Below are 12,437 nucleotides of genomic sequence, written 5' to 3'. Positions count from 1 at the left end.
ACCTGTTAAACTCTCTAATTAATTGCCATGGTCCTCAATTTGTTTCTTTAGGTTTGCTAATCTTACCTTCTCATCTCTGAGGTCTTGTTATAAAATGGACCCAGGTTCCTACTGTTATACAGCTTAAAGCAATTGTGAGACATTTCCTTCTGTTCCTTGAGTGATTTTCTACATCAGGTTCTTTTGTCATAGCTTCCCCCCCTACCCCCGCCCCTGAATGTGGTTGAAGTTGCCATGCTGTTTTAACACATAAACTTGGGAACTGAGGGGCAGGAGGTTGGCCATATTTAATCACCAAATGGAACTTGAGAAGCTGACAGTCAGTCTCCTCCAAGAACCTGGGAAACTGCAGAGGTTTAGGACAGAAGTCTGGGTCTTCACCTTGTCCGAACTCACAGGCAGATGATGCTGTGATCTGTATTAGAATTGGAAGGAGCTTCTTACAAGTTTCCACAGGGAGAAACTTCTGCTTCTTACAGTCTCTTCCCTTTCGTCTCCACCCTTCCCAGGGGCTGAGGACTGATTTACCAGATGGGATGGGCATCTGCGCTCAGCCCTCCAGCTCTCTCTCCTCTTGGAGCCATCCTGCCCAGTGTTCTGGCCTGCTGCCTGCACCTAAGGGAAAGGACTGCTCTTGTCCAGTACTGCCTGTGACCAGTCGGACAACCATGTCTAATGTTGGGATGAATAGGCAGCAAGACCAATGCTGATTTCTCAAATCTGCTCTAAAAATGATACAAGTGACATCTGATTTCCAATTCTCAGATCCTGTAGCTACTTTTTGATTTATTCTGAATTTGGGTAGTGAAAAATATAATCAACCTCTCTCACACAACTAAATTCCACAGGAGAGGAATTAGTCTGGTATTAAATGGGGCTGCTGCTACTGCTAAGTCACTTCAGTCGTGTCCGACTCTGTGCGACCCCAGAGACGGCAGCCCACCAGGCTCCCCCGTCCCTGGGATTCTCCAGGCAAGAACACTGGAGTGGGTTGCCATTTCCTTCTCCAATGCATGAAAGTGAAAAGTGAAAGTGAAGTCGCTCAGTCGTGTGTGACTCTTAGCGACCCCATGGACTGCAGCCCACCAGGCTCCTCCCTCCATGGGATTTTCCAGGCAAGAGTACTGGAGTGGGGTGCCATTGCCTTCTCCGTAAATGGGGCTAGGAAACCAGAATACAGGGAGTGACACAGCTTCGGATGTGGCCCAGGTATAAATTTTGGCTATGAACTTGGCCACAAGATCAACCACCCTGGGCGCCACTTCCTCGTCTGAAAGAAACCATCAGTCAAGACTCTTGGTTGTAATGGAAAGCTCCTTTGGTTAAACTGAAAGGAATTTATAAAAGGATGAGGCAGTTTCCCTGTCCCCTGCTTGCTCCCCAATCTCAGAGAAGGCTGGAGAAAAGGCCTAGTGCTTTCCTGTCAGGACGAAGCACACACCCAACCTCAAGCCTGCCCCAGGCACCCAGAGTGGCCTCCATCGCTGGCGTGGGAGGTGTCTCACGGCCTCCAGTACCTGCTCCCGCCTTCTCCAGCAGCAGTTCCAAGCCTCTGGGCGGCAGGCTCTGATTGGTGGAGCAGAAGCCATGCCACACTGCATGCTGGGAAAGAACATGGCTCCCACCTTAGACACGGAAGCGTGAATGTCAAAAGTATATTTCTTCAGAAAAGTTATCAGAGATGGGGGGTGGGGGGGCAAAGAGAAGGACGAGTATCCCACACACTCCCTCTCCAGAGACGCTGGGAGGATGAAAGACAATGGCTTCGGACTTTAGAGAGCAACACTTTTATTATTCCAAGGTTCCGCCCACTGCTGTTCCCTCCTTGGCTCCCTAGATCCCGATTGTGCCCCTCCTCCCCAACCAAGGCACTCTCCAGGCGAGGTGACAAAGGTGGCAGTGAAGGAGGTGGAGGAGGAGGAACACCTTTACTGGAAAAGCAGTGTGGACACGAGTAGGGGGAGTGGATTGAGAGTGCGTGAGAGGCGGGATCCAGGGAGCCAGCGCCTTTTTCGGCACCCATCCTGGGGGCTGAGCAGAGACAGGCTGACACGCCCGGGCACGGCACCAACAAGGCCCTTCTCTCCTTTGAGAGAGGGCTTCATGGGTGAGGGGAAGGCAGGAGGCCTAGGGTTCCCATGAAGAGGGGGAGAGAGGCCACCGGGTTTCACCGATCCATGCTGTCATCAGTTGGGGTGGAGAAACAGGTCTGTAGCAACTTTTCACAGAACTCCAGCTCCTCCTGCATTGGGGTGGGAAATTGGAAGCCCTGAGTGTAGAAGCCAGACCCTGCGTCCACCAGCTCTGCACCCAGAAACGGCTCCTCTTCCCACCCACCCCTGATGGAAAAATGAAGGTTTCCACAGATGTATACATGTCAAAACTTTTCAAATTGTACACTTTCAGTATAGGTAAGTTAAACGTCAATAAAGCTGTTCATACCATAGATTCAGAGAATAGATGCATGGATGCATCAAGCAAGGATGGCTGAAACTTCAGGACAGACCAGGGCAGGGGATCCCCCTGCCCAACCCCAGGCACATATCTCCACAGGTTCATGTGACAAGGTCAGAGGACAAGCCCCTGGGGAGTGGGCACTGTGCCTCTCCCAGTCACCCCTGCTCCTCACACCCAGTACCCAGGACCCCTCTGGAAATGCCTGACAGTGTTCATAGAAGAATGATCTCAGCAGAAGGTACGTCCCAAGAGGGTGGCATGTTTTCTGTGTCCACCTTTGCTGAAGCAACAGCATCTGGGTGGTATCATAAGGGCTGAATAAATTACTTAAGTACAGTTAACTAAATAACTTAGTCATTTAAATAATTAACTACTGAATATGTTATTTGTTGCTCTTATCACTTATTAGTTACTTACCTAGTTAACTAAATATCTGAGTTGTTATTTATCACATTACTATCTGTATAATTAAATATCTGAGTTATGTTATCACTTGTTACTTATCTATTTAACTATATGGTGAGTTATTTGTAATTTATTATTATCCTTTATCTAATGAAAAAGCTAATGAGTTGTAATTTATCACGCATTTCTCACTTACCTATTTAATTCAATATTTAATTGGTTGCTATTTATCATTTACTTATTATTTATCAATCTAATACTTATTTGAATGATATGATATAAATAATGATATTAATTTGGATAGTAATTAGATGAATCTATTAACTCTTTAAGAAACCCTGAGCTTCTGTTTCTCCTTGCTGTCCCCCTGATGCTAACAGAGCATGAAGCATGTGGGAGGGGTCAATAAATGTGTGCTGAATGATGTCTAGAGAAACACATGAATTGGAAACAAGGTGTAAACAGAGGCGTGGGCAAATCGGGCTTCCCTGGTGGCTCACTGGTTAAGAATCAGCCTGCCAGTGCGGAAGACATGGGATCGATCCCTGATCCGGGCTGATCCCACGTGCTGCAGTGCAGTTAATCCTGTGAGCCACAACTACTGAGACGGCACTCTAGAGCCTGTGCTCTGTAACAAGAGAAACCACTGCAGTGAGAAGCTGGTGCCCCACAGGTAGAGAGTAGCCCCCGCTCGCCACAACTTGAGAAGAGCCTGCCCAGCAATGACCCAGCACAGCCAAAAATAAATATATAATTTTTTTTTTTAAAGCATGGGCGAATAGACCACAGAGGCCTGGAAGGCAGGCAGCAGGCTGGCCCCCCCCCGCCGCCTTCGGCAGTACCTGGTACTCCTCGTGCTGCTGCAGCAGCTGGCACCGGTGCCGCAGAAGCTCCTCCAGGCCCAGCTCGGGCTCCCGGCACTCCCGCACGCCCTGGGGGAAGTCTGTCACCAAGCTGCAGGGACAGGACAGCCATCCTTGGGACCTCCCTCTGCCCAGCTGCTTTCCACCCCCCCACCGAGCCTGGGCAAGCCGCCGCCCCCCACTGGGCCTCAGTTTCCCCCTCTGCAACGTGGACTCCTGCCCCCACCCTACCCAAGGGACTTGGATGAGACTTGTACGGAACAGGGCGCTTAGCAAAGTGCCTGGTCTGGAGCCCACTCCACACGTGAGCGTTGCTGCCTGCTCGCTCAGCTGCTCCATTCTGCTGTCTTATGGCTCTAACCTGCCTGTGCTTTACATGCGGGATGGGGAGAATGAGTGGGAGGAAAACTGTCTCCCTCCTCCCCAGGGTGCTGTGTCAGCCCCTACAGTGAGGAGACTGAGGCTCCGGGAAGGCCAGCACCCTGATTTCTGCTCCTCTCTGACCCTAAACCCTTTACCCACCACCGGGCTAGTCCCCTGGCGCCCCATCTGACCCTAACCCTTTACCCGCCACCGGGCCGGTCCCCTGGCACCCCATCTGACCCTAACCCTCTACCCCCCACCGGGCCAGTCCCCTGGCGCCCAGCGCACCTGCACAAGGCTCCGAGCACGTGCTCGTGGAAGGGGCTGTGTTCTGTCCGCACGAGGGCCACCAGCTGCTGGACCATGCCCATTGCACACAGGGTCCCTAGGGAAGGGCCACAGGGTCAGAGGAGCAGCCATCCTCCCGTGCACTCCCCTGGGAACCACCCTAGCTCCCCGCCCAGGCCGCCCCACCTTTGTGTTCAGGGTGGCCCACCAGCAGGTTCTGCAGCAGGAAAGCCGACTTGACCTTGAGCTTCTGCACCTGCTGCTGCATGGCCCGCATCAACACGGAGAAGCCGTCCAGGCGGAGGAACTGTAGCAGCCCGGCCTCCTGCTCCCGGACCAGGCCTGGGGAGGGGGGCAGGCAGGGCCTTGAGGTCCCAGTCACCATCACCATCATCACCACCAATATCTTCATCATTACCGCTGCCATCAGCACTAGAAACACCAGTCATCACCACCACCACCACCACCACCACAAACACCACAACCATCGCCTGCAAGGCCACCACCGCCATCACCGTCATCGCCACAAACACCATCATTACCATCACCATCACCACCACCACCACAAACACCACAATCATCACCTTCTGGACCACCATTCTCACCACCATCACCATCACCACCATGGATTTCTATGGGCCCATGCTTCGCAGGCATTACCTTTAAATATTTTTAGCTGAGACACAATTCCACAGCCTGTACAATTTACCTTTTTAAACTATACAGTTCAGTGGTTTTCGGTATATTCACAAGGTTGGCTGACCATAACTATCTAACAACAGAATGTTTTTATCACTCCCAAAAGAAGCCCTGTACTGGTTAGTGGTCTCTCCGGCAATTGGCAACCACTGATCTGCTTTCCGTGGATTTGCCCATTCCGCACATTTCACGTGAATGGAATTGTACACTCTGTGGCCTTCTGTGCCTGGCCTCTCTCACTCAGCATAATGTCTTCCAGGTTCATCCAGGTTACAGCATGAGTCAGTAACTTCTTTCCTTCTAATGGCTGACTAGTACCCACTGTATGAATATACATTTTGTTCCCGCATCCTCTGAGGAGCACATTATCTCTTTTTAACTCTCCACACCATCCTAGGAGGTGACTCCCATTTTACTGATGAGGAGACTAAGAGCAGAGAGCCAGACTACATCCTGAGGGTGCCAGGAACCCTGCACGGCCTCCACGCACGATGAGAACCAGGGTGCAGGGTGCACTTCCAGTTAGGTGCCTACCCTTGGGCAGGGTCTAGGCCAGGACAGATGGGAGTCTCCAGAAACCAGTAGCCACTAAATACCTGACAAGTGCCCCTGAGGACCTGAGTTGTTAATCTCAGTTGAGTTTCATTCATTTCAATTTAAGTTAAGCAGTGAAGCGGTGGTATGGTATTTTCCCGTGAAGCACAACTTTGTCCCTTCACTAGAATTCGCCCCATGCTGATCGCTGAAAATGCAGCCTGAGTTGAGATGCTTATGTGCAGGATACACACCAGGTTTCAAAGACTTAACGTGGGAAAAGATAAAAAGATCTAAAGTAGCTTATTAACATGCCACATAACGATGGGCTGAAACGATAATAGTTTGGCTGCTGCTGCTGCTAAGTCGCTTCAGTCCTGTCCTACTCTGTGCGACCCGTTAAATACACCATTACTCAGTTTAAAAAAATAAAGACCGGCAGATGGGGAGGTAGACGTGATGACCTTCCGCGTCTGCTCAGTGGGCACGGCCTATCGGCTCTGTCAGGCCGTATCCAGGGGCAACGGCTCCCCTCCACCCGGGGCCTCTCCGCTGGGCCCAATCCCTGTGCACCGGGGCTGCGCTGTGCGCTGGAGGGGGTTGAGCGGCACCCCGGGCCTAAGCCCAGGCGGTGCCAGGAACCTGGAGATGCATCTACCGGAACACCCCTCCCCCTCACCACGCCCACTCCTCCGCCATCCGACCCCCTCTTGGTCTGCGGCCAGAGGGTGAACCGCTGTGAGCCTCCGTGCACGGGGCAGCAGGAGCAGTCAGGAGACCGACCACCAAAGCGGCTGGTCGCACCAGGGCTGGCCGGTCCCCGTGCTGGCCGGTCCCCGGCACTTTCCAGATGGTAGCGTACCCCGCAACCACGCCCACCCCCCAAAAAAAGACCACAGATGCTACTGAACTGTACGCTTAAAAATAGTTATGCGAATTCTACATCAATTTTCTAAAAGATAAAAGGCCTCAGCCATAAGAGAGAAAAATGAAATGTCACTTGCAACAGCATGGATGGGCTTGGAGGTTTCACGCTTGGGGAAGTCAGACAGACAAAGAAAGACATTTGTGTACTATCACTTACATGTGGAATCTAAGAAGTAAAACTACAGCGTGTAACAAAAAAGAAGCAGACTCACAAATGTAGTGGCTACCAGTGAGGCAGGGGGCAGGGACAGGGCAGGGGTGGGTTTTAAGACGTACCAAAAAAAATGAATAAGAGGCAGTACTTTCTAAGCTCCTGGAGGGGTGGGGGTAAGGGGGGGTCCGGGACTGCGTACGTTCTCTGCAGAAGTGGACTGCCCATTGTCAGGACACTCCCGCAGCAGCCCCCGCCCGAGGACCCCCGTGACGGGGGTGATCAGCCCAGACGTCCACAGCCCCGCAGCCGACAGCCTTGAGGGGCCTCAGAGCGCTCAGGCTGGGCCTCGCCCCGCGTCCCCAGGGTCTGCTCGCTGAGCAGAGCGGCCCCACCCCCCACCCCCATGGCCGGGACACTCACAGGAGATGGCGAAGAGAGCCTTGACGCGCACCGCATCGCAGGGGTCCCGGTCCAGCAGGCGCAGCAGCTTGCGCAGGGCGCCGAGGCCCAGCACCTGCTCCTGGATGGCCGCCACGTTCTGGCTGCATGTGCCGATGAGCTGTGCCGCCCGCCACCGCAGCCCCGCTGGCCCCGCCTCCAGGTAGCGGCCCACCAGCAGGTGCATGCCGGACAGCTGGCAGAAGTCTGGGAGGAGAGAGTAGCAGGCAGGCCAGGTGTGACAGGCTGAGCTGGGTCCTACCCCCAGATTTACATGGAAGCCCCAACCCCCAGGGGATTCCCGGGGGGGTGCCAGTGGCAAAGAACCCGCTTGTCAATGCAGAGACACAGGTTCAATCCCTGGGTCGGGAAGATCCCCTGGAGGAGGGCATGGCAACCCACTCCAGTATTCTTGCCTGGAGAATCCCCATGGACAGAGGAGCCTGGTGGGCTACAGTCCATGGGGTCGCAAAGAGTTGGACATGACTGAAGCAACTCAGGATACATGCATGCAAGGTGAAATAATGTCACAGGATGGGGCCCTAATCCAACAGGAATGGCGCCCTTATGAAAAGAGGAGACGAGGACACAGACACACACAGACGGATGGCCGTGTAGGAACAGCGGGAAGCTCCCCACATACAAGCCAAGGAGAGGGGCCTCAGAAGAAACTGACCCTCAGACTGACAGCCTTCAGAATTGTGAGAGAGCAGACTTCTGGTGTCGAAGCCCCGCAGTCCACACTGCTTTGTTAGGGCAGCCAGAACGGACGGAAAACCAGCTGAAGCTGAGGGAGCCTGCCTCCAAGGGCTGGCCCTCCCTAGGCACCCAACTGGGGGTCTGTCCAACGCTGGCATGTCTCAATAAGGTCAGTGGCCCAGGGTCCAGCCCACTAAATGCCAGTTCTGACACCTGGTCTGTGACAATCTGAACATCCCCTGGGGAAACAGACCACAACAGACCAGAGGTCTGCAATCTACAGCCCAACACCTGTTTTCTGAATTGGTCAGCTTGGCTGTTCTTCAAAAAGTGAAAGAGAGTTATCATGTGACTACTCCAACATATATGTATCCACAAGCCTCAAGAGCAGAAACTGGAACAGATGCTTGCTTGTACCCCAGTGTCCACAGCAGGATTATTTACAATAACCGAAGGGGGAAATGACCAAATGTCCGTCAACTGATGATAGGATGAACGGCACACAGCCTAGCTACACACTAGAGTATTCGCCACAAAAAGGAGTAAATTTCTGATACAGCTATGACCTGTAAGAACCTTGAAAATATCACACTTGGAGAAGAAAGCCCGTAGCAAAAAGGTCACATATTCTACTGTCCCTCGTACATAAAATGTCCAGAACAGACAAATCCACATCCTCAGCAACTACACCATGCCACGCCACTCCAAGTGGAAGTGACGACTTGTCTTTCTAGCGGCTTCTCGGCCTTTGAGATGAAACCCACAGCGCCGGCCTTGGCCTGGGAGCCGCTGTATGCCCAGCACAGGTCACTACCCAGCCCTCGCCCCTCACTCTCTCTGCTCTGTTCTGCCCACCTCACTGCTGTTCCACCCCGGCCAGGCAGGTTCCCACCTCAGGGCCTTTGCACGGGTCGTTCCCTCTGCCTGGGATGCTTTTCTCCAGAGCTGATCCCATGACTCACGGCCTCCCTTCAGGTCTCTGATCACGTGTCACCCCTCGGGGAGGCCTTCTCTGACCATCCCATCTAGGACCACCTCATGTCTCTTACTCTGGGGAATAGCACGGGGATCCCGGCGGACCAGGGTGAGATGGTCAGCCCCATCAGGGAGGCGGTGGACGGGACCTTGTGCCATCGTAGCCCCTGTCAGCAGGCAGACCAAGCAGCGGGGGACAGGGCAGTCTCAGCTGGGGCCTGAGTCAGAGCCAGACTGGAGGGGGGAGGCCGGGAGGCTCGGGAGGAGGCAGGCTGCATGGTGCCTGAGGCAAAGGACAAAGGGCTGGGCTGCAGCAGGACCCGGGGCGGGGGGAGGAGGAAGAGGCGGCAAGAGACAGAGGCAGACAGGAAGGCAGAAGGGGCAGGACCCTGGCGGCGGGGGGGCAGGCCCGGGCAGGCTGGTTGTACCTGCTGCATTGTCCATGTTCTCACACAGGTCTGCCAGCAGCTCCAGGGCTCCCTCGCGCTCCTGCTGGTCAGCGGCCAGTTCAGCCTCGCCAGCCGAGGAGGGCGTGGGCTGGGACAGCACCCGGAGGCAGTTCTTCATCTGCTCCACCTCCTCCCGCTGGCCCCGGAAGGCTGCGGACATGGCCTCCTGCAGCCACTGGCGCCTCTGCAAGGTGAAGCGGGGCAGGAGAAAGAAGCAAACCTTATCAATCATCGACTCAGGAGTAACAGTCATTACCAATAACAGCCAGGGCGTCCCTGGCGGTCCACTGGTTAAGAGTTGGCGCTTCCACTGCAAGGGGCACAGGTTTGATCCCTGGTCAGGGAAGTTCCCCATGCCAAGAGGCACAGGCAAAGGAAAAAATAATAATAACAGCCAACATTGAGGGCTGAGTGTCCTTCAACCAACAGATACCTCCCAGGCACCTTTTCCACTAATGCTCTTTTCTGGACACTGCATCTATGGAGAGACTGGTTGTGGGGCATGACGGGAAAAAAAGGGTCAGCGACACCTAGGTTCTTGTCCTGAACAACTAGAAAGGGACGGGGCAGATGGCAAGAGAAGCAGGTGTGGAGTGAGACGAGTAGAAATTGGTGCTGATTTTTGAACTTGTTAAGTTTGGGGGATCCATGACATACACAAGGCAAAATATTGAGAAAGACGCCTGAAGCTCAGGAAGGAGGGCCAGCCTGGAGCTGGATTTCTCAGCCATGACCCTACTGACACCCTGAGCTGGACCGTTGTGCAGTGGGGGTCATCTGTGCACTGGAGGACGCCGAGCCGCATCCCTGACGTCCACCCACGAGATGCCAACAGCACTGCCCCCACCCCCACAACCCGCCAGCTTCCAACAACCAAGAATGTCTCCGCCCATTGCCAAATGTGGTTAAAACCATCCCTCCAGCAGAGAACCACTGGCTAGAGATATAAACTTGAGAGTCGTCAGACTAAAACCTCAACCCAATGTGAGATGACACAGGAAGTGAATGTAGAAGAGAGAGTGCTAGTGTGCTCCATGGTCGAGGGACTGGAAAATGAGGATGAACCAACCGAGGCGATGGGGAAGAAGAGCCAGTGAGTGGGATGAAAACCAGAAAACCACACTGGTTCATGCTCCAGAAGCCACATGAAGAAAGAGCTCAAGGGGACAGGGTCGTCATCGAATGCTGCTCGTAGGTCAAATAAGATAAGCACTGAGAACTGGCCACTGGGTGTTTTCCTTTTTGGCCCGACTCTATGCTAAGTGCTCAGATGAAGGATCTGAAGTCATAGTCCTGGATAAATGTGGGCAAGATGTTAACCTTCTCCGTGCCTGTTGGACCGCCTCATGGTCCTAGAGGTTCAGTGACTCCATGGACGTGCCTGTATTAACACCACGCTTCACACACTGCAACTGTCACCGCCAAGCATGCATCACGTAGAGCAAATACCGTTCTTGACTTCCAGAACAGCCTTCCATGCTTAAGCATTAATATCACTGCTATTCCCACTTCACAGATGAGAAAATGGAGGCACAGAAAAGGGTGACGTGCCCAAGGTCACACAGTCAGCCATCCACAACACCTAAGTCAGATCTAAGTGGTCTGTCCACAGAACTCTTATGAGACTCTGCTCTTAATGAGAATATCCTGCTGCCTTCAGGAGCACAGCTCCTGTGTACCAGGTGTGATGTTGAGACCCACTTCAACAGGACTCTCAGAACTACCCTGTGAAGGGCCACTCCTCCGTATCATCAACATCAACTTGCAATTGAGAATCGATGCTCAGAAAGATGGAGTGATACCCCCAAGGTCACACAGCTATAACATACTGAAGCCATGTCTGTCTCGCTCTGGCGTGCCCTTGCATTTTCTTTTTTTACCATGAGGTTATTCTGCCTTCCTGCACAGTGCAGGGTCCTGGGATCTGACTTTCAGTCTACAGTAACCCTATGGAGCACAAATACAGCCTCCTATGCCTTCACATAGGCACTACCGCCCCTCCCCAGATATCTCTGTTCCCAAACCCCTCACCCCACCTTCTCGGGCCCCCGCCCTTTACCTCCTCACTCATGGGTTCTGGAGGGGGGTCTGGCTCTTCAGAGCCCGCCGTGATAGCCATCTGCAGCAGGCCTTGGAGATTTCGCGGCGGCGGGGGATGGCCCGAGCCGCCCTCGGAGGAGCCGCTGCCCCCTGACGAGCAATCCTGGGAGGCTGAGGGCAGCGCCAGGGGAAGGCGACTGCCCCCGGAGCCCTGGTTCGCCATGGGCAGTTTGCGAAGAAAGGAAGAATGTGTTGGGCTAGGGGGTGGTCACCGCTGAAGTAGCTCTGGCGTCCTGACGGGTCGACTCCTGGGGGTCTGCTGAGAAGGTGGCGTTTTAGGGGAGCTCGGCGGCCCCGCATGACTCCAAACCACGCTGCCCACACCTCCTTTAACCACGGCCCACTTTTCTTCTTTCATACCAACAGGCCCCTTACCCAAAGTCAGCAGTCCCTCTCTCCTCCCTAGCAACAGGCCCCACCCACTCTCCCTAGCAACCCCCTCCTCCATCTCCACCGCGGTCGTTCCCATCTCTTAGCAACCCCAAGCCCAGCCTTCAGAGCAAGAAGCCCTCCCTTTGCTCATCTTAGCGACAGGGTCCCCTCCCTCCTGTCCGACGAGGGGAGCCAGAGCGGGGCGGACCTCACCTCCCCGAGCCTCGTGTCGCCGCCGCTACCGAAGATAGACTCGCCCGCACCTGACTCTACTGGGCGCCGCCATATTGACCGGAAACACGCACGGTCTGGCCCGGAAGTTCCCGGCGCAGCCACACCAATTGGGGCCGTGAGGCGGATTCCCCGGGCTCTTAAGTTCTTCCCACCTGGCGGGACACCTGGATCGGCCCGGCCCCTCGCCCCGGCCACGCCCGGCGCGCGCACACCCTGGCCGAAGTCCCGCCCCCGGCTAGGGCCCCGCCCCCGATAAGCCCCACCTCCTCACCCTCACTGCAAGCTCCACCCGTGCCCTGTGCAGGCCCCGCCCTCCGGCCTGGCCCCGCCCCTGATAGGCCCCGCCCACGCCTTCGCCCCCTGTCCCGGTTCTGCGCTCCGTCCCGCCCCGCCGCTTCAGGCTCCGCCCCTGTTCCAGGGCTTTCGGCCACTCCCAGCTAAGACCCGCCCCGCGGGCTGGAGCGCCCGCCGCTCCGCGTT

At 54.8% G+C, this 12,437-nt stretch overlaps 1 protein-coding gene across 3 annotated transcripts; it reads right to left on the bottom strand.

The window, feature by feature from the left end:
* Positions 1 to 1,768: 1,768 nt before the first annotated feature.
* Positions 1,769 to 12,176, bottom strand: HSPBP1 (HSPA (Hsp70) binding protein 1). Of its 3 annotated transcripts, none has more exons than XM_006064010.4 (8): positions 11,937 to 12,169; positions 11,311 to 11,610; positions 9,231 to 9,435; positions 7,111 to 7,335; positions 4,563 to 4,718; positions 4,377 to 4,473; positions 3,705 to 3,816; positions 1,769 to 2,242 (listed from the first exon to the last, which is right to left on the bottom strand). In XM_006064010.4, the coding sequence occupies exons 2-8, from the start codon at positions 11,512 to 11,514 to the stop codon at positions 2,168 to 2,170; spliced, it is 1,074 nt and encodes a 357-aa protein (XP_006064072.1). In that variant the 5' UTR covers positions 11,515 to 11,610; positions 11,937 to 12,169; the 3' UTR covers positions 1,769 to 2,167. The 3 variants fall into 3 exon arrangements, 2 of the variants coding, with proteins under 2 accessions (XP_006064072.1, XP_006064071.1); XM_006064009.4 differs by having other exon boundaries at positions 11,311 to 11,607; positions 11,937 to 12,168; XR_003104737.3 differs by having other exon boundaries at positions 2,205 to 2,242; positions 4,585 to 4,718; positions 11,311 to 11,607; positions 11,937 to 12,176.
* Positions 12,177 to 12,437: the final 261 nt, after the last annotated feature.

This window comes from Bubalus bubalis, chromosome 18, assembly GCF_019923935.1.
Source record: "Bubalus bubalis isolate 160015118507 breed Murrah chromosome 18, NDDB_SH_1, whole genome shotgun sequence".
Taxonomy (NCBI): domain Eukaryota; kingdom Metazoa; phylum Chordata; class Mammalia; order Artiodactyla; family Bovidae; genus Bubalus; species Bubalus bubalis.
This window is presented reverse-complemented; position numbering and strand designations above follow the sequence as displayed.

What these genes read in the sequence shown, in the direction of transcription:
- HSPBP1 (XM_006064010.4), bottom strand. Translation starts at nt 11,514, where the DNA reads ATGGCGAACCAGGGCTCCGGGGGCAGTCGCCTTCCCCTGGCGCTGCCC. An exon ending in GGGCCACCCTGAACACAAAG is followed by an intron (nt 4,474 to 4,562) that starts GTGGGGCGGCCT and finishes GCCCTTCCCTAG; the next exon opens with GGACCCTGTGTGCAATGGGC. An exon ending in AGCAGCACGAGGAGTACCAG is followed by an intron (nt 2,243 to 3,704) that starts GTACTGCCGAAG and finishes ACCCCAATGCAG; the next exon opens with GAGGAGCTGGAGTTCTGTGA.